General features: G+C 37.5%; 1 protein-coding gene across 2 annotated transcripts in view; it reads left to right on the top strand.

The window, feature by feature from the left end:
- Positions 1 to 24,775, top strand: part of wdr11 (WD repeat domain 11) — a 79,378-nt gene extending 54,603 nt beyond the window's left edge. For both annotated transcript variants that reach the window (XM_069899853.1, XM_069899854.1), the window contains exons 18-29: positions 4,019 to 4,133; positions 4,379 to 4,550; positions 6,593 to 6,701; positions 6,972 to 7,034; positions 7,206 to 7,271; positions 13,470 to 13,635; positions 13,883 to 13,978; positions 15,714 to 15,879; positions 18,916 to 19,013; positions 19,506 to 19,651; positions 20,778 to 20,858; positions 23,610 to 24,775. In XM_069899853.1, the coding sequence (XP_069755954.1) occupies positions 4,019 to 4,133; positions 4,379 to 4,550; positions 6,593 to 6,701; positions 6,972 to 7,034; positions 7,206 to 7,271; positions 13,470 to 13,635; positions 13,883 to 13,978; positions 15,714 to 15,879; positions 18,916 to 19,013; positions 19,506 to 19,651; positions 20,778 to 20,858; positions 23,610 to 23,766 (1,435 nt within the window). In that variant the 3' untranslated portion in view covers positions 23,767 to 24,775. The remainder of the gene's footprint in view (positions 1 to 4,018; positions 4,134 to 4,378; positions 4,551 to 6,592; positions 6,702 to 6,971; positions 7,035 to 7,205; positions 7,272 to 13,469; positions 13,636 to 13,882; positions 13,979 to 15,713; positions 15,880 to 18,915; positions 19,014 to 19,505; positions 19,652 to 20,777; positions 20,859 to 23,609) is intronic.
- Positions 24,776 to 25,731: the final 956 nt, after the last annotated feature.

Genomic DNA, 25,731 nt, shown 5'->3' with positions numbered 1-25,731 from the left:
AGACCATACGATGTTAGTGCACTTTTTTCACTAGTACTTGCTATCCTGCAACACAATAATGGAGGATAACCTGACTGATCTTTAATGAGGGGACGGTGGGGAAGGTTGGGGGGGGAGGGGGGTGTTGGTGCGGAGGGTGTGTAAATGAGGTGCATGCTACAACTACTTGTTTCCATCGGCCAAAATCTATTGAACACAATACAAAGGGTCAAGATCTGCAAGTCGTGCCTACTACAGCTCCTCTCAGGTGGTAGCAGTGGTGATGCTGCCTGCTTGTAGTGAGGAAAAAAACAATCCTTGCATGAATTCAGGCATGTTTATATTGCAGTGTCTACAGATAGATATAGATATGACCACTTGGCTGATCTGTAACCTCAGTTCCTCATTTCTCTCTACCTGTAGTAACATTTTACTTTCTTGCTTATCAAGTATCTATTTACCACTGCCTTAAAAATATGCAAAACCCTGCTTGCATCTCCACCTTGAGTAAGAGAATTCCAAAGAAGTTGTTTTAAATGATGGAGCTCTAACTTTTAAACTGTGACCACTTAGTGCTAGATCTCTCATGAGAGGAAGCATCCTATTCAACTCTTCCTTGTCAAGCCTAATTTTGATATTTATTCTGGCACAGAATGAAGTCACTGTCACCCAGAAGAGAAACCTCAGCAAATCCATTTTCTTTTTCTTTTCCCCTGGAGTCCTGTAAATTATTCTTCCATACTCTCAACTCTCCTGTTTCATTTTTTTCACCACTTGCGTGTACTAAAGGATAATTTACAGTGGCCATTTAATCTTCTGGGATGCAAGATGAAACGGAAGCACCTAATGAAAGCCCACACCAAGGTCAGGATCAAATCCAGATACCCCGAGCTGTAAGGCAGGCAGCACTTAACTGTAATATTGTTGTGCTACCCAAAGTTTCAGAGAATCTTGACTATTCCGATAAATATTTCAATCAAGTCCCCTTTCACTCTTCTGAATTCTATGCCTGACTTGCCTGAGAAATCAACCTGTTCATTCCAAATACAGAAAAACCCCTGGTATCCAGCACCTATGGGGAGTGGTAGATGCCGGATAAGTGTATTTTCCAGTTGGTTGAGACTTACTCTTACAATGTCTAACTAAAACACATGCATTAAGACTGAACAGTTTAAAAGACAAAAATACAATATTTACATTGAGCAAACCTAAATTTTCAAGCATTTTACTTTATTTTCAGTCACATTTAACCTCCACTGCATCTGCAGATTTCTCCCCCTCCACAGAGCTGCCCGAAATATGAACAATAACATAGGTAATTAAGATCACTTTCCCCAAGTTTGCATATAAAGCCTCTGACGAGGGCGATGTCACTCCAACAGTGAGTGGCATCAATCAGCTCTTCATCCTGGGTGACAACATTTTATCCGTACTCAATTTTATTCAAACATCTGCTACGAGCAAAGCACAACCAAGGCTGAATATTTACTCCCATCTTCACCAAAGATTTATGTGTTGCTTCAGAGAACATTTACTTTTACAAATTTAAATTTACATATTTTTTGCCTGTTATTTTATTTATATTTATTTAATTTTTTTTGTTATTTATTTTCCTTTTTTGCCAGTTGCTTGAATACCGAATAGCAGGGGTTTTACTGTATACATTTGGTAAACCACCATCGAACTCCAACCAATGCATTAAAAAGTGACCAATGTTATATACAATATTCCAAAGGTACTATTGCCAATTCCCCATACAACTGAAGCATAACCTTCCTATTAATCCCCCAGCAATAAGTAATAAAATTCTGTTTGGTTTCCTTATTACTAGCTGTATCTGCACATTAGCTAAGACACCCAAACAGATAGAAAATTAGCTTTTTAAAAAAAAAAATCCTTGCAAAACAAAATTTTGAATTTTTCTGCACATCATTTGCTAGCCCTTTATCTGTTCATTCACCCTTTCTATATCCCTTTTGATATTTCCAGTCTCCTTTTTTTCAGCTTGCTTTACCATTTATCCTTGTGTGATTAGCAAATTTGACAAACACGTTTGGTGTCTTCATCCAAATCATTTACTGTATATAATGTGTTTAAAAAGGAAGTTGTGGCCAAAGTATCTATGGCTCATTGCATCTTGGAAACTAGTAAAATACCCATTTATGCTGATTTTATGTTTCCTTTTAGCCAAACAATATTTTATCTAGGCCAAAATATTTTCCTTCACTGTCATACTTGATAAAATACCTACTAGAAATCTATGCATCTTTTCTACCAGTTTTCCTTTATCGACTCAAAGTGCTCTCAAAATCGCCAATACATTGTTCAAATGTGATTTCCCTTTTTAAGAAAAACACATCAACTTTGCCTTGCAATTTTCTTAGCTATAGCATCTTTACTTGTAACTTCTAACATTTTCTCAATCACAAATGTTAAGCTTATAGGTGCCTCTTACCAGTTTCCCTTTTTTGACCAAATGAATTGCATTTCTAATTTCCAGTGTAATCAACCTGCCCAAATTTTTGGAAAATTAAAATCAAAGCATCCTCTATCCAAATAGCCACTTTTGAGATGAACTCCACCAGGACCTGCATACTTGTGTAACCTTGTATGATTTCATTTTCAATGGCAGATCACAGCTCTCCAAATATCTGGTGGTGCTATTCCAGTGAAGACCTAAAATTATTAACTTTTGTTTAACCAGATAAATGTCTTTGCCACCATCAACTCAGCCCTTATCCACATCTCCTCCATTTCCTGCACATCTGCCCCTTGATGCAGCAAGGACAGGATCCCCCCCCGCACACCACACCTTGACCTCACCAGCCTCGGCATCCAACATATTATCCTTTGCAATTTCTGTCACCTACAATATGATTCCACCACCAGGCCTTCCCCAGGAACTGCTTCCTCTGTTACTCCCTCATCCACTCATCCCTTCCCACTTATCTTCCCCTTGGTTCTTTCCCCTGTGACCTCAGGAAGTGCTTCACTTATGCCACACCTCCTCCCTTACTATCATTCTGAGTCCATTCATATGAAATATCACTTCACTTATGAATATGCGGCAATCATCTACTGCATCCGGTGCTCTCGTTGTGGCTTCCTCTATGTTGGAGAGTCTTTTCCTGTCCCAACAATTGTGGGGATCTTTCGATGGCCAACCATTTCAATTTGGCCCCCCACTCCCTTGCCAACATGTCTATCCATGGCCTCATGCCTTGCTAAACCAAGGCCACCTGTAAATTGGAGGTGCAAAACCTAATATTATGTCTGGGCACTCTTCAACTGATTGACATTAACATCAAATTCTCTGGTTTCCTTTAAGCCATTCTCCTGTCTCCCTCTCTTCCCCATCCCTCTGTCTTCTTTCCTCTAACTCTCAACTCCCTTTGCAATTCAGCGAGTTATCTCCTCCCCCATCCCTTCTCAGATTTTTTTTTCTCTTGTTTTCCCTTCCCCCCCACCCTCAACCATTTTACTGAGGTGCCTGCTTTTTGCTCACACCTTGATGAAGGGCTCAGGCCCAAAACATAGGTTTTGTAACTTTATCTCGGCTACCTAAAGAATGTTGTCTGTCTTGAAGAGTTTCTCCAGCATATTTGTGTAAACTCTTTCTTCTCTTTGGCTTGGCTTCGCGGACGAAGATTTATGGAGGGGGTAAATGTCCACGTCAGCTGCAGGCTCGTTTGTGGCTGACAAGTCCGATGCGGGACAGGCAGACACGGTTGCAGCGGTTGCAGGGGAAAATTGGTGGGTTGGGGTTGGGTGTTGGGTTTTTCCTCCTTTGCCTTTTGTCAGTGAGGTGGGCTCTGCGGTCTTCTTCAAAGGAGGTTGCTGCCCGCCGAACGGTGAGGCGCCAAGATGCACGGTTTGAGGCGAGATCAGCCCACTGGCGGGGGTCAATGGGGCAGGCAGTAAACTACAATCACAGCATCTGCAGATTTTCTTATTTAATTCTGTAATTTTTTTATTGAGCTGGTATCAAGGCTCATTCACTAAAATTCCTGTTTTATGTTGATTGATTGTTATTTAATAGAGGAATTCCTACTCACCGTGGATGGATAAAGAAGATACGTTTTGGTCCTGGAAAAGGAAACATGAAACTTTTAATGATGTTTAATGATGGAGTTGAAGTTTGGGATACTAAGGAGGTAGTGCTTATGCAGATCAGACTTTTCCTTCTTCTGCTTGTCTTTAAAAATATTTCTGAAGTTCCGTGCAGAATGCATGCTCGTTCATTTTACTTGATATACTGTTAAAAATGTTATATTTCTTGTTTTAATCTTTTTTAAAATTTCATTTCTTTCGTGCTTATTGTGCTTGATCAAGAATAATTGTTGAAACAAATGCAATGGAATGGTTTTAATTGATATTAATTCTGTAATTTTGTTTGAAGATTCAGATGGTAAGCAGCATGAGGACTGGTCGGAATGTTAGCTACAAAGTCCTTGATATGGATTGGTGCAGTTCTGATAAAGTTGTTCTGGCTTCAGATGATGGTTGCATCCGGGTTCTGGAGATGGCAATGAAATCAGCAAGTTACAGGGTAGATGAGCAGGAATTAACAGGTATGAATAAGTCAATATGTTAAAAGCATGATATTATTTGTACTTGTGTTCTATATGTCTTCTAAAAGTGTTTTTGCAGGTAGCTAGGATTTTTCTTATATACCATTTAATCTTGTTTGCTGTGTATTGGCAGCCTATTCCAAAGATGGTGGTGTCATTATGGAAATGTTAATTTTCTGTTCTACCTATGTTGTATTTCCTAAACTTAGTAGTTTGCTTCTTATGAAATGCTCTTGATGAACTACTGATCTCGTACTCAGCTGAGATGAATGCCATTTTCTGATAGTAATTTCAGTCCTGATACTGGTTTTTGTCTTGAAGAGTCATGGCTTGAAAGATCGACCATTCTTTTTATACATCTTGCACTGCTTGACCCATTGAATTCTTCAAGCAGATTGTGAATGGCTCCTCCTGTTTTCAATTGAGTTGCCCCTCACTTTTCCACTGCCACCCTTATGTTCTGTACATTTATTGCACTCTCTTATTGGCTGCCCCTGCACTTGGCTGAGGGCTGATTCAGACACCTTCATAGTATAGTCTCCTCTCCTCTATTGCTTCTCTTTAAGCATATATGGAGTTTTACATTTAAATAGTGCTGCAATTGCTTTTTAAAAAAAAACTTACAGCTATATACACACACAGACCCCGTAATAGCATTGGTCTAACCGCTACATTAACTGTGTTAATGTAACAATCCATTTATTTATACCCATTATTGGGAGATGGGTGTTCATTTTGACCTGTGTACAGACTGTACTCCATCTGGTGATGGAATCCCACCACTACACCCCAATACTGAGTTGAAAATTTTTATTTACCTTTCAACCAATATTTCTAATTTTTCCCCTTCGAAAGGCTTTTGTAAATTGATTTTAAATTTATTAACATTTTTGTTTTAAAGTTCCTTATGAACAAGAGTGCTTCCTACACTTGGAATGCTATGGTACAATCATGTTCAAGAAAATCACCTGTATTTTAAATTAAAATGTTTTCCCTATTATACCTTTTTTTATTCTATCTTTGCTACATTTTATTTTGCTTGCATGCTGATTTGTCATTTAATTAAAGATAATTGGTTCTTTTGACTGTCGATGAAGGGTCTGGAGTTGCATTCTCTAGCAAAGCAATGTGTTAGCTGCTGAACTCGAAAGCTGTGAGATGGATTTCATTTTGCTTTTGTCAATTGCTGTCATGTTTCAGTTCCATGGTTCGCTAGCATCCTGCAACAATGGTGTGATGAGCAAAACTGGCAGCTAGTCACATTGAAAAACTGTCACCCTAGGAAATAAAACAAAAATAAATGAAAAAAATAGAGAGAATGATGGCTGAGCCCTAAGACATTGGTTACTCTTTGCTGCTTTTTGATAATTCTTCATGACCTGCTGAGTTTCTACAACACTTTTGTATTTTGCAAATAACTATCTTACCTTTTAACTAATATTTGAAATGTAGATTGGATTCTTACACAAGACTTTAGCACAGAAGCAAAAATATAATCAATTTCTTCAGTTTAAAGTGGCTTGGAATTTTGAAATACTGAACTGAAGGCTGTGACTGTGTAGTGTGTGGAAAAGTGCAAAATTTCTGACTCCTGCTTCTAAATTTCTACATTTATTTATCCATGTGCGTTGTGGCTGTCAGATTATAATGATAGTCTCCTCAGCACCCTAATTGTGAATTCTTTGTCTTTATTAAAAATGTATTCAATAAAGCTTAGCTTCCTTTGATTTTCTAATCTATTAATAAATTTTTCCATTTACATTTATTGAACTGGATGAACTTTATAAAATTGTGTGTTACTTTCCAATATCATTTCTCTTACCTGCTTTCTTGGTGAAAGGGTCAATTTCAATGCTTCCTTCTCATTGCTTAACTACATGTTCCTCCTTTCAAGCAGGACCAAATTCCTGTTCTTTGGCTCAACAGTCAGTAAAGTTAAAGGACAGGCATGTAAATGACTTGCAGCTCATTGTAGTCACACAACTGATCATAAATTAAAAGATTTGCTTCAAGACTGGAACATTTATATTTTGCTTGTGCAGATCCGATTTGGTGTCCTTACCTCCTACTTCCCAGATCTTGTCTTGTATTGAAAGCTTTCTTGTTGCATCAGCCATGGAATGGACAGTATTCACTTGATATTATGCAAATGTAAGTGCATACGTACCCATACCTGTTATTTCAGAATTTGATTGTGGATCTTAAAGATGTATAAACAAAAATCAATGTTTTGTGTTTATATTGCTTGTAATCCTTCTGGATTATTGGATAATCGTTTGAATGTATTAGCATACTGCTAAAGCAATCAGAGTTGAAATATTACTGTAACTTGTACACTGATGTAGTTATCGGAATAGTGGAACCAGCATCTGAATGGATCAAATCTTAATGCTGATTACTTCTTCCTGTTGTTTTATGCAGTCATTATTCAGAAAATAAAGAAATAAAATTTCTTGTGCAGGAACAATTGAACTCTATATCAAAGTGAGTATTCTCTTTTGGTGTATTTCATGCCACAAGATTGAAGCGGTGTCTTTTGCTTTATTTGGATTAAAGTAATATAATTGCACGTTAGCATGCATAAATTTCCTCAAATGTGTGTGCACATTTCGAGATGTAATATGTACATGTTAATACTGTTTATCTTATTTGCAGTGACATCCAAAATCTTCTTCTAGACCCGGAATTCCAGCTGTTCCAAAGATGTTTGTTGGTGGCAAGGTACCTAGGATTGAGTTTAGAATAGCTAGCTAGTTGATTCCCTCCATATTGAAACAGTTAATCACATGGGCAATGTTCTTGAAATTGTTTACGTGCTGGCTTAATTGCATTCTTCCAAAAGATTCTGCGTTCTCTCCTTGGCCCATAATCTTCAGATGACATTAAATTTGTATTTACTTCTATTTCCCATTGTCAGTAAGTTTATTTTGCCATTTGGATTCTGCTCCAATGTCACTTCCTGCCATGACTCCCAATCACCGCCCTTTTCAGTTGTGTAATTATTGACATACAACCCATATCTACGTGTTCATTCACTACCTCATTCAAAAGTACTTTTATCACAGTCCTCCAGAAAATTCTTCTCCTTGCCCAGTCATCGTTACCTGTTGGCCCAATGCTGGCTTCAAATTAGAAGCATGTCCTTCATGTTTTGAAAATCCCTGCGTAGAATTACATATTTATAGCAGAGAAACAAATTATTAGCATAAATGATCCTTTAATTATATCTAATTCTTTCATACTGACTGTCTTCAGTTTTGTTCTTGGGTGTGGGTGTCTGTTTCATTCTGACCACTCTGCGGCTAAAGAAGTTTCTTCTGAGTTCTCTGTTGGACATGTTGGTGACTGACTCGTATTTGTGATCCTTGGTTCTGAACAGCACACCAAAAATGCAAATATTCTCTCCGACCACACTTTTTATTCCTATTTTGTGAAACCTCAATCATCTCACAACTTAACTAGTCACCGACTTTAGTTATACCAGTACTGTTCACTTCTGTTGTGCTTTTATCGAGGGAACATTATATCAAGGTGCCATTGGCCTTCCATGGAAGTTTGGGCATATCCCAAGAAAAGCAGAGCAATTCCTTGGTCAGTCATGCAAAAATAAACTGTGTTTATCTCATTGTTACCTGCTGAAGCAGCATTAATAAGACCCTAGAAATAAAAAAAACAAAGCACCAGAACACCCTCCTAGAACAATGATATCGACATTCTGGGAAATTACGCTAAGGGATTTTTATAGTAGTCTGAATTGTTCAATATATGTCACCTGATACAGATTCTGTCCAAGAGTTTAAATTTATAAATTTAAATTTTAAATTTAGACATAACTGGCCCTTTTGGCCAGTGCCACCCATTTACACCCAATTGACTTACAATTCCTGGTCTGTTTTGAATGGTGGGAGGAAACCAGGGCCCCGGGGAAAACCTACACAGCCATGGGGAGAACCTACAAACTCATTACACACAGCGTGGGATTCGAACCCTGGTCCCAGTCGCTGGCGTTGTAACGGCATTGTACTAAACCACTATGCTAACCATCTGTGGAAGTCAATTTACTTTTCAGGTAATTTATTTGTTTATGATAATCCCATAACCCACATAATAAATAAAGAAAACAAACCAATTCAAGTGTGTAAAATTTTAACAAATCTCACAATGGTGAACAGTGATGTAATTGTGGATAGCTTGTGATTTTTTTTTCACCACCCTCCAAGGCAGGTTGATAATTGAAGTCCTCAATTTTTTAGCAAAATTTGGCTTTGAATACAGACCATCCCCAACTTACGACCATAATGGGGACTGAAGAATTGGTTGTATCTCGGAATGGATGCAAGTCGGAATAGTGCCTGCGCACAGGGAGTACCTAAGTCTTAAAGCAAACTTTTTAATTAAATCTTTTTTTTAAATCGTAGATTTGACGATAACAACTTAAAGCTTCCTGAATTTTTCATTCAACCTCGGCAAATCTTTCCATGCTTCCCTTGTTAGCTGGCGTTCCTGGGTCCTGGAGCTGGGCATGGCCATCTTGATTCCTTTGTGCATGCGCGAGTCTTTGGTTGGGTGCACGAGCCTTAAGTGGGTTCGCATATTGGAGTTAAGTGCACTGACGATATTAAATTCACGTCCTTAACTCTCGTGCATGTGCCAACCGAACTCGAATACGTGAACCCACCACGAATGCGCCTACCAAAGATTCGCGCAAGAATCAAGGTGACGTGCGCAGCCCCGGGACCCTGGACCGTCAACTAACAAAGTAAGTACGCTCATTTTGTCTCTTACATGCCCTGTATCCCTGTTATAGTTTGTGAAATACGATATAAATCATGCAAATTTTATACATTTTTACATATTTTTTAAAATTCAGTCACATGTGCGGATGGTCATAAATCGGGGACTACCTGTATTTATATTCCTGAAAAATGCAGTTCAACAGAACTCAACCCTTTTAATACAACTGTTCTGTCTTTCAATTGCAAAGTTCTTTAAAAATCATATTAAGCTGAATATCTGGAATCAGAATTTATTGTCATGAGAAAGTCATGAAATTTGTTGTTTTGCGGCAGCCACCTTACAAAAAAAAATTGTACACAAAAAGTCAAAGTAAGGTAGTGTCTTGGTTCATTGATCATTCAGTGGGGAAGAAGCTATCCTTGTGCTGCTGAGTGCTTGTCCTTGGGCTCCTGTACCTTTTTTCTGATGGTAGCAGAGGGCATGGTGGAGGGGGTCCTTAAGGATAGAGGCTGCTTTCTTAAGACACCGTCTCTTGTAGATGCCCTTGATGGAATGAAGTCTGGTGCCTGTGATGTTGCAGGCCTTGTTAACAATCCTCTGGAGTTTTTTCTTGTCCTGAGCATTGGCATCTCTATCTTTATCTATTCTTCCTGCTCTAAGCACCAACTTGCTTTGTGTTCTATCTTGCATTGTCGAACTACATGAAGCATTTCTTGTGAAGATGAAGCTCCGAGGCTGTTCAAACCCTCCTGATATTTCTTGCTGTCTACAATTTGCAATCCCTTGATATGCTGCTATTTACCTCATGAGTCAACTTCTTGGTTTCTGGTAGATTTAATGTACTCTTATATCATACATTGCATAATTACTTTATAGTAGAGAAAGATGTGCATCTTTACAATTTCCATCTCACTATCTCTTGTGAACCTCCATGGTAGTTCTTTGGGTGTTAAGTTTATTTTTTTTCTTTTAACAGAGAGGAAAGTTCTTCAGCCCATCGAGTTGATGGGGCCCTCAGTGTGTTCCCATCAGTCCCTTCCCCCATCACTTATTTTCACTGCAACCTGTTCTCTTTTGTATACTCATCAACTCCCCCAAATTTTCATTTTATCTGTTTGAACTTTGGCTGATTTCCAATGGCTAGTTAACCTACAAGCAACTCTGCCTTTGAGATTTGGATGGAAATGGAAGCTCCTAAGAGAAATTTGTGTGTACTGAGGGAGCATTTACAACCACACAAATTGTCCTGGATGTTAGGCTTGAACCTGGGTTACTATAATTGTGTTATACAAATCTTTTACTTTGTTAATAACTTAAAGCCTGAAACCTCATCCTTCTGTACTTTGAAAACAAGCCTCCAGTTTTTAATCTATCATTCCTCTGAATTGCATTTTAGTATTGTTTTGTTTTCTAATTTTTTATTCCTAAATTTGTTTTCCTAAACAATTTCCTCAAGCAACATAAGGCTGATGTTACTTGTTCATCCATTAAATTGTAACATGGTTCTGGTATTGATCAAACTATTTCTTCAACTAAAGATTAATTTCTAATCAATAAAACATTTCAAAAAAGGGACTTTCTAACACATTTGACATTACTTTTTGACATTTAAATGCCATCCTTAAAATGAAACACAGTGTCCAGTATCTATTTATTTTATAGAGTTAATAATTATGTGCCCAGCAGGCAGTATTGAGATGAATGGCCAGTTTTATGTTTATATAGTCTTGGATGACTGAAAATTACCCTGTCTTCTTGGAACCATCCTGTGCGATATTCTTAAATTGCCACTGTTGGCAGACAGAATATTAGCTTAATGCTTTACACTAATGAAGCACTCCTGCAGTTTTGGCTGGGATTGAGTGTTCAAGTTCTGGAACAGGGTGTAAACCTGCTGTTGTTACAGTCAGTTCTAAAATGGAGCCAGGGAAGGCAGGAGATGTATGAGGCTGGTCTGCAGAAGTTTAATTGGGGCATGCTCCCATTCCAGAGGTGAAGATAATTGCGCTGCAGCCAGCTAAAATTTTGATTCTTCTCATTGTACAAAGCTGTGTTTCTGAGATAGACAAATGTATCCTTCTCCAATTAGACCATCAGCACCCTAATATGCAAACCAAGCAGGACACGCGAGCACTTTGTTCCCTCTCTTGTATCACTTTGCTATTTACATCTTGCATTATTGTCTGTACACCAACATGCACTTAACACATGCATACATTTTACCTTCACATCACCATTCCCCATTCATCCGTAATTACAGTACAATTATCCAAAAGTGGTTGGGACTGGGCGTATTTTGGATAAATGATATTTTCGGAGAACTGGTCATTTTTTAAAAAGAGCCCCGCAGCAACAGCAAATCAACAAACAAGAAGGGAATGCTTTTTAAGCATGAAATAATATTTAATTCTCACCAAAAACAATCTGAACAAAGTAAGATAAATACAACATCAAAAACTTGAAATTCTACTCAGAGATTTCTCCAAAGTTCCAAAATTTTTTCAACCTTTGACGGCAGTTCAACTTCAAAAAAAATTTGGATAACTGAGGATTTCTGATATCCTCATTTATCTGAATTTTTGTCAGAGGAGAAATTATGTCATTTTGGCTTAGAAATTTTTCTGATAAATGTGGATTCATGATTTTTCTGAAATCCTCAATTATCCACAAAAAAAAAAATTCGGAGCCGAACAGACATCATTTCCAGGTCCAAAAATTTTTTGGATAACTGAGGATTTTGGATAATCGGAGTTGTACTGCATTTCCAAAACACACTGATATTCTGCTGGGCTGCTCTCCAGTTGAAGCTACAGGTTCAATATCTGAACATTTTTTTCCTTGTTTTCTTTTTTTTTATTTCCCTACCTCCAAATGCAGCTCAAGAATCTGTATGCATCTCACCTCACCCCACACCTTTCATAATCTTTAGTTTTTCCGGCATAGAAGTGCCTTGCTATTTGCTACTCTATAGTGCTCTGTTACCCTGAGAAAAGAGTGAGAAGAAACAAATTGCCTTCATAACAATTACCGCAGGGGTCAGTGTTAGGCCCACAACTGTTCATCATTTACATTGGAGGAGGGGACAAAATGTGGTGTAGCCAAGTTTGCGGATGACATCAAATTGAGTGGAAGAGCAAATTGTAATGAGGATGTGGAGAGTCTGCAGAGGGATAGAGTTAAGCTGGATGAGTGGGCAAAGGTCTGGCAGATGGAGTACGATGTTAGTAAGTGTGAGGTTATTCACTTTGGCAAGAAAAATAAAAGAGCTGAATATTATTTAAAGGGTGAAAAACTACAGCATGCTGTTGTGCAGAGGGACTTGGGAGGGCTTGTGCATGAATCGCAAAAAGTTAGGTTGCAGGTGCAGCAGGTTATTAAGAAGGCAAATGGAATGTTGGCCTTCATCGCTAGAGGAATTGAATTCAGGAGTAGGGAGGTAATGTTTCAACTGTATAAAGTACTGGTGATACTGCACCTGGAGTACTGTATCCAGTTCTAGTCTCCATATTTGAGGAAGGATATACTGGCTTTGGAGACGGTCCAGAGGAGGTTGACTAGGTTGATCCCTGGGATGAAGGGGTTGACATGATGAAAGATTAAATCGTCTAGGATTGTATTCGCTCGAGTTCAGAAGAATGAGAGGAGATCTTATAGAAACATAGGATTATGAAGGGTGTGGATAGGATAGATGTAGGAAGGTTTTTTGAGCTGGCCGGGGAAACTAAAACCAGAGGACACAGTCTCAAGATTCGGGGGAGTAGATTTAGGACAGAGATGAGGAAAAATAGTTTTTCCCAGAGAGTAGTGAATGTTTGGAATTCTCTAACCCGGGAAGTGGTTGAGGCTGCCTCATTAAACCTATTTAAAATTCGGTTAGATAAATTTTTACATGATAGAGGAATTAGGGGATATGGGGAGACGGCAGGTAGGTGGAGTTAGGTCATAAATTAGATCAGCCATGATCGTATTGAATGGTGGAGCAGGCTCGATGGGCCTTTTTTGTCCTACTCCTGTTCCTACTTCCTATGTTCCTATGAACCGAAAGGGTGACCGTTTACTATCAGAAGATGTTTTTATTGTTCGTGCCTGATGTGTATCTAGTAAAAATATGAATTGTTTATAAGGCTTTTGTGTTTTTGATATTCTCCAAATCACTCCACTGCTTTTATTTTCTTTTTGTAGGCTTTTTGGCGATGAGTCAGAACTGCTATTTTGGACTATTGCTGCTCATTACTTGTATAGGTTCTCAAAAAGAAAAGAACTAGTTACACCAAATGGCATTGAAGAGAACCAGGCGAGCCCTCTGGATATGTGCTATGATGTTCTGTGTGAAAATTCCTACTTCCAGGTAATACAAATTGCAGCTGACAAACTGAATGATCTTTCTTGGTTAAATTTTAAGAGGAACATTGAAATATAAAGGCAACAGGATGTTTTATGTTGAAATGATTTTAAAGAAAATAAGTAAAAAGACCTCAGTGTACTTAATGTAACACAGTTATCTAAAGAATAAATTCTGCTTTGAAGAATATTTTTGTTTAGACCAAGTTTAAAAGTGATTTCATTCTTTTGCAATTTTTAAAAATTACTTCAAGAAATCTCAGATTGAGCGTGTCAACCTGCAAGAGGCAAAAAGAACAACATATGATCACACAAGGAAATGTGCAGATCAGTTGCTTTTATTAGGCCAGGTAAGAAATCCACATCCATTATGATTATTGTTGATAATTTGTAATCATATGCTAAATTCCTAACTTTTTAAAAATAAAAATACTAATGTATGAATTATAAGAATTAAGTTTGTAAAGGGTTTCAGAGCAAAATCTTTTGTGTGTTCTTGCACAATACCTTGCAGTTGTGTTAGATCATGCAATCCTGGGAGAACTATTTGTGGGTGTTGGCAATCACTTGGACACGGGCAATTTTATTACAGTGGCACATTATCTGTGAACTATGGGAGAGAGATGACATTTACAAGAGATGTTGAATATTTAAAAGACTTTTAATAAGTGATTTTGAATACACCAGTAGTCAGTGCCAATTTAGAATAGTCAGGATTTATTGCTGCCTGTACTTTAAAAATGGCCACTGCTCAGATTTCTTGCTAGTGTTCCAGTAAATCTGAAGTTGTGCAGATCTCCTAATAACAAAACTCAAAAACTGCACTCATTCACAATCAAACTTTATTTATTTGTGCACAAGGACAGCAGCATGGTCTCCATTACTGAACACTCTCAAGAATTCCATGCAAATTGTGAATTTTGTACATACAGTACAACTCCAATTATCCAAAATCAGATTCTCCAAAATGAGTATATCCAAAAATTTTTCGGAGCCGAACTGACCGGGGACATTGGGCTCCCGGCACTGGCAACAGCGGCCCTCAGGCTCCCAACGTGAGCGTGGCCTCGGTGGGGAGGTGTCAGTGATCACTGGTGGCCAGCATTTTTTGTTTTGGTGAGAATTAAACATTATTTTAATGCTTAAAAAGCCTTCCCTAGTTGTTTGTTGTTGTTTAACCACTGTGATTTTTTGAAGGAGAAATTACATCAGTTTGCCTTAGAAATTTTTCAGATAAATGAGGATTTATGATTTTTCTGAAATCCTCAATTATCCAAAAAAAATTTTTCAGAGCTACTGGACTGTTTTTTAAAAAATGACCGGTTCTCCGAAAAAAAAGTTTATCTGAAATGGGCCCAGTCCTGACCATTTTGGATAATCTGTGTTGTACTGTATTTTCTCCAATAGGAACTATATATGTTATCAAATACATTTAGTGTATATAAATAAAAACCCACCAAATGTGACCAAAGTTAAAGCTATGAGTAGCCAATAAAAATTAAGATAACTCAGCATCTAGTACAGATTTTCTTATCAACGTGGCTAATTTTATGTGCATCAATCAAATCTCATTCAAGGCCATAGTTAAAGTTCATTTTCAGTTTCATTCAGTTTGTTAATATGCCCTCAAAGCAATATTCCTGCTGTGTTTCAAAACAAACTCAGCTAAAATACCAAAATATTCTGCCTTCGCATTCTTCCGTGGAGTTGCTTAAGGCACGTTAGCCCTTGGTGTGCTTGGTGAGGCCGCTCTCTTTCCGACAACCGTTGTTGCGTTGTGCAAGTACGTTGTGCAAGTACATGTGGTTTGGAGTGGGGAAACTGCCTGCATTTAGGAAGCAGCCATTCAGCACTGAGTTATGGGGCACACTGAGTGTAGCCACTAACTGGGGACTGACCACAAAGGGTCCCGACCCAATATGTTGACTGGCCATTTCTCTTCATGAATGCTGACTGAACATCTAAATTCTTCCAGCTTTTCATTTGTCATTAGATCTGGTAGCTCCTCAACATAAAGAAAGCAGCAATATTAGTAAACAATATACCGCTCTTAACAAAATAAATTTTGCTCTGTATATTTAACAGACAGACAGGGCAGTGCAACTACTACTGGAAACAAGTGCAGAAAATCCTAGCTATTACTGCGATTCCCTGAAAGCTTGTCTAGTTACCACGATCACGTCCTCTGGTCCTTCTCAGAGCACCATAAAACTGGTGGCGACTAATATGATAGCGAATGGAAAACTAGCAGGTAACAATCTATCCTTGACATAAATTCACACATTCACATTATGGCTTGCTTAAAATTCTGTGAGTGCCTTTTCATGCGTCGCTGCAATATCGCTGCTGGCTTTCTAAGTGAAGAGTTGTATGTAAATGTTAGTCCAGATTAATATTTTCAGTGCCTTAAAGATTTGGTTTTCAAAGTGGTGGCTGCAATCCTTGGGTGAGACATGTGAAGATTTTTGAATGAAAAACGGCCCCTTTAAATAAATGCAAACCAGCGATTCATTGTTGTGGGGTCACATCTATAACCCAGTTTTTAAATAGGGCCGTCTGGGGAAAAAAGTCTGAAAATCACTGTACAAGACAATAAGTTTGTTAATTAGTTGTTTAGTAAAGCAAGGAAATCTTCCCAGGTTTGAAGTCTCCTCCCAAATAGTGTAATGCACTGGAACAGATGATAATATAAGAGAAATCTAAGAATCTTGAGTGTATTGATCGTCAAAAACATGAAAGGAATTTGAAAAATAGAAATCCTCAAAGAGACCTCAGCCCATGATATGAATAGAACATTATAGTACAGGAACAGGCTCTTCAGTCCACTTGTATGTGTCGAACATGATATCCGAATCAAACTATGCTGCTTCATAGTCATCTCTCTGGAAACCTCGTGAATGCTACTACCATATTTTCATTCATATAATGCACACACGTATATAATTGCAGAAAATCATAAATTGAGTAAAAGTATTTTCGTATAGCATGCACACGCATATACCGTGTGGGTGTAGTATTCTACATTCTGACTTAAAAGAACAATTTGCATTTACTTATGAGACAAAGCACATTCCATAGTCCCACTATCTGCCACAGTTAATCTCCTGCAATTAACACCCAATCAACTTCCCCCAGAGGTGTCAATCATCCATTATATAGATGAAATCCTATTGCAACATTTTAACAAGCTTTGGAAAGGAATCATTTAAATAGATCGAAGACTTGAGCAGAATTTTAATTCTGTCATGATCTAAAAAGCCTTTCTCATTAAAAATAGTGTGCAATTGAGAATTGATTTGATGTAATGAGAATGATTAAACTGATGTCATAGGGTAGAATCATCCTCAGATCAGAGATGGGTCTGGGCAATTAACATTAATAAGGTGCAGTGGCCTAGCCAGAATACCATGGCACTCAGGCCAAGGAGATATTCCAAAAATCAAAATTTCCCACTCCCGCTATAAATTGTGCACATTCTTTCAATGCCGCTATTACATTTCCACACTCGCTATAACATTCCCACATTCGCTAAAAATTGCCGGTTCAACTTTCCCATGAACGCTATAAATTGTGTGCGTTCTTTCAATACCACTATTACATTCCCATGCTCACTATAAATTGCCAGTTTGACTTTTCCATGCCCACTATAAATAATACATGTTCTTTCAAGATGTAGAAATATTCTCATATAGCACACACAAGCAAATAACGCGCGGGCTGGGGGTACCTGTTTATTTAAAAAAACACATATAATGCACGCGTTATATGAATAAAAATACTGTAATGTATCGCCTTCCACCGCTAAACTTGATAGCCCATTCTAGGCACCTGGCACTCTCTATAAAATTTTTGCTCCGCACATTGCTCTTAAACCCACCACACACACTCCCCACCCCCCCATCCAACCCCATCAATCCCTTAACTTAAACACATGTCATCTAGTATGTGAAATTTTTGCCTTGGGAAAAAGATTCTGACGACCCTATCAATGCCTCATGTTTTTGTGCATCTCTATCGGATAACCCCACACCCCAGCGGCCTTTGTCCAATCTCTTCCCTTAACTCGTACCCTCTAAACTGGGCAACATTCTTTCCTGTCCCTTTTTTCAAAATCTCCACATCCTCCCTGCAATGAGACAACCATAATTGCACACAGTATTCCATCTGCAGCCGAATTAAAGTTTTGTCCAGCTGCAACACAACTGCCTCAATTCCCACCCAATGAAGCCAAGCCTACCTGCTCTTACATCTTATCTACTTATGTGGTCGCTTTAAATGAGCATTGAACCTAGACCCCAACATCCTTTTGCACATTAATATTTTTAAGAGCCCTACCCTTAACTGTATACATTCCTCTTACATTTGACCTCCCAAAGTGCGATACTTCATGGTTGCTCGCATCAAACTTCACAATATAATAGAGATGAGAGCATAACGTTAACCAGATTTTAGAGGCGACATCAAACCTATTTGCCTGTCGCATTTACTGGTCTGACAATAAACCTTTGTTACCCTGAATTAAGTGTTTAAAAACATAACCAATAGATAATGTAAGAGTACTGTGAAAATTCTTTGGCATTGGAAATCCCTCTTTCATTTGTTTTTGTCATAACAAACTCAAATTATGCTTTTTGTTTATCATATCTTCAGCCAGGGACATGTCTTCTGAAAAAGGTTTGCTGTTGTGCTCCATAATTGTATTCCCCCCCCCCATATGCCATTTTTCATTGTACATCAGACAGAAAGAATTATTAAATACAGTAGCAAATCAAAAAATCCGTTTGCCATCTGCCACAGTTTTGGAATTGTTGGATCATTTTAGAGCCCAGTCTTAAAAAAGGTCCTATTAAATTACTGGGATCTCCCAATAGTTTCCAACTTGATTGGGATTCAATATAAATTTTTAAGGAAATGAATCAGAGATCGTGTGTTACACTCCATAAAGAAAATATCAGTGAGGTTAAAAGATTCCTAGCAGAAAATTAGCAAACTAATTTGACCTATCAGCAATATCATGGCACTCAGAGTTCTAAATAAGAACACAAATGTGTTTCCACAGGGAGTTATGAAGGTGAGAAAGTTGGGGACTGAACTGGAAAATCAAGAGAGTATACATGATAGTGTTAAGCACCAACAGTTATAATCTTGGGGAAAATGCACATTTTAATGAAGATTAGAAGCTCCAAAATTTTATTAATTGAAGAAATAATTAATTTTCATGATTTTGTGATTCATTCCATTTTCATTTTGAATATTTTAAATAATTTTCTTTGGCATACATTTGCAGAAGGTGTCCAGCTACTTTGTCTCATAGATAAAGCTGCAGATGCTTGTCGATACCTGCAGACATATGGAGAATGGAATCGAGCTGCATGGCTTGCAAAAGTAAGTGATTTGTAACTTAATTCAAATGCAAGAGATAATTGATAGTAGTTTTGATTTTCTATTGCTCCTAGTCTAGTCTTCAACATCTGCATCCTATCTTCAAGCTACACAATGCTTGGATGACCATCTGATATAATCATGTGGAAATGCATAAATACGATGTATGTAATAATACTACTGCTATTCATTCCTTTATATTGTCAATGTGACATTTGGATGACCCATTCATTTCTTGGAATTTAATGCCAATTAAAATGAAGTCATATTTTAGCCTTGATTTCATTAAACTCGGCATCACAAACCAAGTTACAGAACCATGGGATTCTGCACAAGCAAGAGATTGGTTTTTCTTGCTTGTGTCTCTTCAATTAAATCTGTTGTTTTCCATCTTTTATAAGATGGATACTTCACGGTACACTTAGCCATTACTAATGACGGTTCCCTCAGTATTTTTGAACAGAAAGTATTGCTTTTTTCATTGATCTAATGCAGGTGCGCCTGAACAAAGAGGAGTGCGCAGAAGTGCTGAAACGGTGGGTGGACCATCTTTGTTCACCACAGGTGAATCAAAAGTCTAAGGCGATCCTCGTTCTCCTTTCATTGGGCTGTTTTACTAAAGTTGCTGAAATGCTTTATAGGTAAGAAATGCGGCTTCTGCAAAACCAAGCCTATCTATATATTTGTATGGATTGTTAGGTGACATGAGGACACTTTTGTTTGTGTGCAAAATGAGTTAATGATAATAACAGAATTGAGGGCAAAAATTAATAAATTCTAAAAAAAAAAATTGTATTGAAGGTACAGTATTTTTTGAGTTGATGGCTTTTGTTGTTGTTTTCCCAAATTGTATCAGATCAGAAATTTGATGGATTAAATAAGGAAATTATCTTTTTTAATAACTCAAAATCTTTGTTACCAAAGAATGAAGATTTTGAAGTACAAGGTTGCAGGCATTTTTTATTGCAATCCTCTCTCTGGAAGATGATTCTAACATGACTTCCAATAGGAATTCAATAAATATTTGAAAAGGAAATATTTTCCGAGACCTGGGAAAAGTATGAGCTGAAGAACTACTGTAGTTGGAAAACCTTTTTAAGAGTCGATGAAGTGAATGGATTCTTTGTATTCTCATTCTGTAATTCAACGCCATATAGAGGAAAATAAATTACCACAGTTTGGTACATTTAACAATTACCAGTATTAATTACTTACTCAATGGATCTTGGATATTGGAGCAACTTTCAAAATGTTACATTTCTCGCTGAAATATTATTGCAATGCCTAGTGACTCTATTCCAAATATAGTAAGTCAAAGCTGATGGGTATTTGCAGAAACAATCAGTATTTTTGTAACTGATTCTTGTAGAAGGTTCTCCTGAGACACCAGGAATGCCCCAGCTGTTCTTACACTTGACTGGCAATGACTAAGCATAAGATAGAAAGCAATGACAAGGAAGACTTATGGTGAAAAAGCCCAAACCGGAATAGTGTGTAAATGAGCAGATGTTTTAAAAACTAGAACTGGGAACAGAGAACTTGTGCTTGAACACAGCATAATTGAGAACAGACTTTCCAAAATAATTATAAAAACAGCCTGAAACTGTTGAGAGAGAAGGAAATTTCCAAACTAAGATGCAATCACAAGGTGTTTGGAATTACTGGCTAACATTTTTCTGAACTTTTCAAGATTTTGCACTCTGTTATGACATTCATTTATTTTTATTTTTTCATTGCCATGGGTTAAAGTATTTTTTTAAATTTCAGCATGCGGTATTTTGACAGAGCTACACTATTCTTGGAGGCTTGTCTCAAATATGGAGTTATTGAAATAAATGAAAATACAGATATCCTTTTTAAATTATAAGATTGAGTATCTAAGTCATGGTTTCATGTTTGATTGCAGGAATAAATCATCGTTTTTGTTGTTTACTGAAAAATCAGTAGCACCAGGAGAGAATGTGCTTCCTGTGAAGCAGTGAACACCTGTTCCTTAAACTAGTCCGAAGGTGTTGGCTCTCATTGTCGTCTTCAACAAAACATTCCATGTTTTTGAACAGAGGAGCTTTATTAAATTAATTTCACACCAAAATTTCAACTTTCATCTTGTTTTAAATTAAAATTATGGTCCAGACCTTCCTTGTAAATGTTTGAAGTCCCATCGGACCTGCCATTTATTACCTCTGTGAGCAAAGGTGAAAGCCCTGAAGAGGTTATTTTTTGCTGTCAGGGCATCTGAAGTTCTACAGACAGACCCTGGGTTAAATACGAGTTCTGTTACCCAAGTCTGCCTTTAACCCATATTTGTATTTGTCGGAACCAGTACATACAGTTCTTATTTAGTGTCAGTTAGTGAATTGTTTATCTGAGAGAGAGAGAGAGAGATATATATATATACACATATAAAAGTTTCAAATACATTAAAGCATCTTAAACATAATATACAGTACTTAATAATGCAAATAATAATACTTTTAATCACACTTCAAGGCCGAGTGGCAGCCATTTTGCAGGGCCGAGTGTTGGCTCACACTGCTTTCTTCTTCCTCCCCCCCCTCCCTCCCCCTCCACTGGGCTGCACTTCCCCTCGTCCACCCGTTGCTTTGCCAAGGCCCCATGTGGTGTAGTCTGACAGCAGGTGCGCGTCACCAGCTGCCTGACGATTGACAGGGCATTGAACCAATGGAAAGCAAGCTGCGCTCGAACCAGAAGTCAGCGTCATTCTCCTTCCAGTCAACTTGTCAGTTCGTACCTATGGATTGTTCATAAATCGGACATTTTCAACCTGGAGACTGTACAATTGAACTTTTAGGATCCGAATGGAGAACCTAACTTTTGATGAATTTCCCAGCACCTGTTTAGTGGCTAAAGGTTCCAACCTATGCCAGGTATTGGTGTATGTTAGGCAGGCCTTTTGAGGTTATTTGGTTGAAATGGCTGCAGACAGAAGCACAAATTAATGGTGCTTTTAATTTCAGAACTTTTATATTTTTGTTCATTTGCCAGCAGTGAACTTGGTGGAAGGACTTGAGTCTTTCAAATGTGTTTGGAATGCAGAGGTTCTCAATGCAAATTGGAAAAGGCCCTTCAAGATTGAGCTCATCAATCAGCTAGTTTATATTTAAGTAGACAAAAAGGTGTCAAGGGTGTAGGACTGGAAACTCCCCTGCTCTTTGTTTACAGTGGGTCAATAATGTGATTACCCTAGCTGACCTGAATGGCATTTCATTAACTGTCAACAAACCAGAATTCCTTTTCCTGTGTAATGAAATACTCATGTTATACTTGTGACCATTCCAGTAGTTAATCTGGCAATGATCCCTTGAGAAACAACATCCAATGAATGCCCAGTTCATACTTTGACTGTAATCCATGCCTCATTAGTCCTCCTACTGACTTCTCTTGGGGAAAGGAAAGTGCCCTTTTGCCTGACTATAGCATGTGCCTCGGTGGTCTTTTGGAGAGTGACTCATTCTCTTCTGAACGTAGATCCTGCCTTGTTGTCAAACGGTGACCGTACAAAATTAATACGCTTATAAAATCTACAAGGATTATAAAAATCGATGAAATAGAACTGATGCTCGGGTTTATAATGTTCTTTTATATTAGAGTATGTATATGCTCCAAACCTTATGGAATTGTTGGAGAAGTTCAATATTTATTCATTAATGGCAATTGGATATTATGCTTAAAGGTAATGATGGGGTGTTATGACCATCATTCCAAGGTTTATTATGGCTCATCATTTATCTGGATTAATGCAGAATATGCCTTTGTTCTAAATTTGGAAACCTAATTATTTTAAAAATTGCTACTTAAGTAAATGTTGATCTGTATTCATTTTTTTTCGAGCAATGGATTACGACAGTCTTGTTCCATACTTAATTTGAAATAGAAATAATTACGTCATTGATAAAGGATTAAAGCAAAATGTTGCAAACGATGCAGATAAAGAGAAATAAGCTGCAATTAAATTACTTCAGTTGAATATATAGCACAGATAGACTAGGTCTTGTAAATTCCATGAGCCCACAAAACGGGAAGGAATGAACAGTAAGTCCAGTCTTATTAAATTCGGAAGAAGGGATTCTGCAGTGGCCTGTGGATATTTTCCAAAATACAGCAAGTTGCAGTACAACTTGATTTGGTTACTTTGTGTAAATGGAGTTCTTTATTATTGCTTCCTGCAATGAAGCATTGGATGTCACACCTTGCTTATATGTTCTTCCACATTGCAACACAACAAAAATATAGATAGAGTTGCATAGAAAATAGCCGAAGTCTATTCTCCGCCAAACCTGCTCTGCTACTCAACACTATCATACCTGATCACTCATCAATGCCAATTTCAGTCTCTTTCCCTATAGGTCTTGATGACTTATTGAACAGAAATATTTCTGTCTCCTCAAACATAATATAATTATATTATTAATGATTTTGCTGATTTAAGAATCGTATCAATTTGGAGATATATTCAGGCCATCATTACTAAAACCAAAAAACAATTTGAGGGCATGTCCGATGACCCACGTTTTTAGAATTTGTTAATAATAGCATTGTGCTGTGCTTTGAAAGCAATTTCCTTAATAAAGGTTTACAGAAATTTTACAATGCAGTTTATGCAGATTATGCAAGATACTTAAAGATGCTGAATCTAAAGGAAGGGGCAGTTCTCTTTTCCACAAAAGCAGGAGATGCAGGAGCTGACCTTCTGAAGGAGCTGTGCCAGAGAAAAGAGAAGAAAACAACGTCATGACTTGAAGATGCTAACCTTCGAAAATGCAGCAGTCCTCCTTGAGATTACCTTAACCAGTTGATGACTAGTATATAGTGTATTGGGTGTAATGTTCCAGTTTTTAATTTTGACCTGAATAAAATACATTCCAGTTGCAGTGAAAATCATCAAAATTGATTTGTACAGGAAATACTCTGTGTAAGGCCGTCTGGTATATTTGGATTTTTAATACAGTGAAAATCGATCTTTTGTTTATGGCTCCAACTTTGATGAATAATCTGGTTAAAATCCACCCCCCCATATAATATCGTGTGGCTTTAATATTTTTATAGGTTCCTATGGAGGATCTCACAAGCAACATTATTCAGCTATCAGTATGCCAGCTGTAGGCTCTTTAATGATTCAAGACTGAACATCTTGGATAGGGCGATCAGAAAATGTTTTTAGCGAGTCATTGCACTTGAAGCTTTCTTGCTGTTTAGCAAAACTCATCTCTCATGTCTTGAATAATTAGGTTTATTAAAATTATAAATTATTTGTAAAAATGAAACATCTGATACTGTAGTGGATGTTGTTCTTAATCAAATGTTTAATTTGCTGTAAATTTTTAATTCCAAAAATGATTAAACAAATCTGTGGCGAGGAAGTTGCGCGTTTTGCAAAGGTGTGCATGTAAGTAGGAGCTGTTGGTACCGTGGAAGTGAAGTAAGGAGGTTTGGTGAACTCAAACAAAAGCGTCAAAGATGATCAGACCACAGTAAAACAGGATGAAGTAGGTGCCTTGATCTTGACTGCTCTTTAACAGAGAGTTACAGGTAGTGTCGTCTGAAGTGAAAATAGGGAAAGGAAGAGCAAGAAAAAGGTGCAAAATAGAAATACCATTTGCTTAAAAAACAACTCTTTGAACCAAACAGATATTCCACCTATGTTACTTATTTTTGTGTTTTAATTGCTTGTGTTGCCCTAATTTTACTTATTCATTATAAATATTAATACAATCATCCGTGATATTAAAATGGATTTAATATTCTTTCCTCACTGCTATAATAGTTTATTTTAATAAACAGAAATAAGAATTAATAGATGCATTCATTTGTATTGAGCTATCTGTTTTGCCAGCACAAACAGGTACAAAGCAAACATTACTCACTTCCATAACTTGAACATTCCAAAGCATTTCATAACCAGCAAAGCAATGTTCAAATATTGAAATATGTGACAGCCTGATTGTACAGTTTTCTCCAAACATTGATGCTGAGAATGTCCTGTTGACTAAACGATAAATGTTGGCCAGAACGGCAACAGAAACTCTTGTTTGAAATGTCCCAACAATCATTAATGTCTATATATTTAACGCCTATCATTTTCCTTTTAATTTAGAACTACTCTATTTTCCCCTCTGACATATTTAGGGTCACCCATCCTGTCCACCGTCAAAGAAAATGCTGACCTTTAGCTTATTTTGCCAAGTGCAAATCACACACTACAAAAGAACTTTCTTTTTTAAAACAAAAAGTACACATCTTTCCACACCTTGTACATTTTAATGGTCACATTGAATATCTCATATTTCCCTTGTCATTCATGGTCTTGCTGGGCACAGGCAGGATAGAAGGGTCTTTTATTACAGCTGGGACATTTGATGAAGTTATGTTAATCAGTTAGACTGAAGATCATCCACATAGAAGAACAAGGTAGTTAAATTGTACATACTGTATATCAGGCAGACAGTTGTTGAGTATGCAACTTTTAGATGCGACATATCACTGAAGAAATTGTATTTCTATATATTACATTTTTTGGTAAAGACCTAGGAGAAGCAGATATGGAACACACACCCAGGTCTGATCAGCCTGTCAAGGCTGAGGGGGTCTTGTGGTTAAAAGGCTGAAGCACCCGGGAATACAAATGAAGATGTGTCCGATACCATTTAATATTCCCTAGTGGTCATTCTCCATTATTGTAATTGAGGCCACCGACTGTACT

The sequence above is a fragment of the Narcine bancroftii genome, chromosome 10, assembly GCF_036971445.1.
Source record: "Narcine bancroftii isolate sNarBan1 chromosome 10, sNarBan1.hap1, whole genome shotgun sequence".
NCBI classification, from domain to species: domain Eukaryota; kingdom Metazoa; phylum Chordata; class Chondrichthyes; order Torpediniformes; family Narcinidae; genus Narcine; species Narcine bancroftii.
Note: the sequence above shows the minus strand (reverse complement) of the source record. Positions and strands in the feature narration are given on the sequence as shown.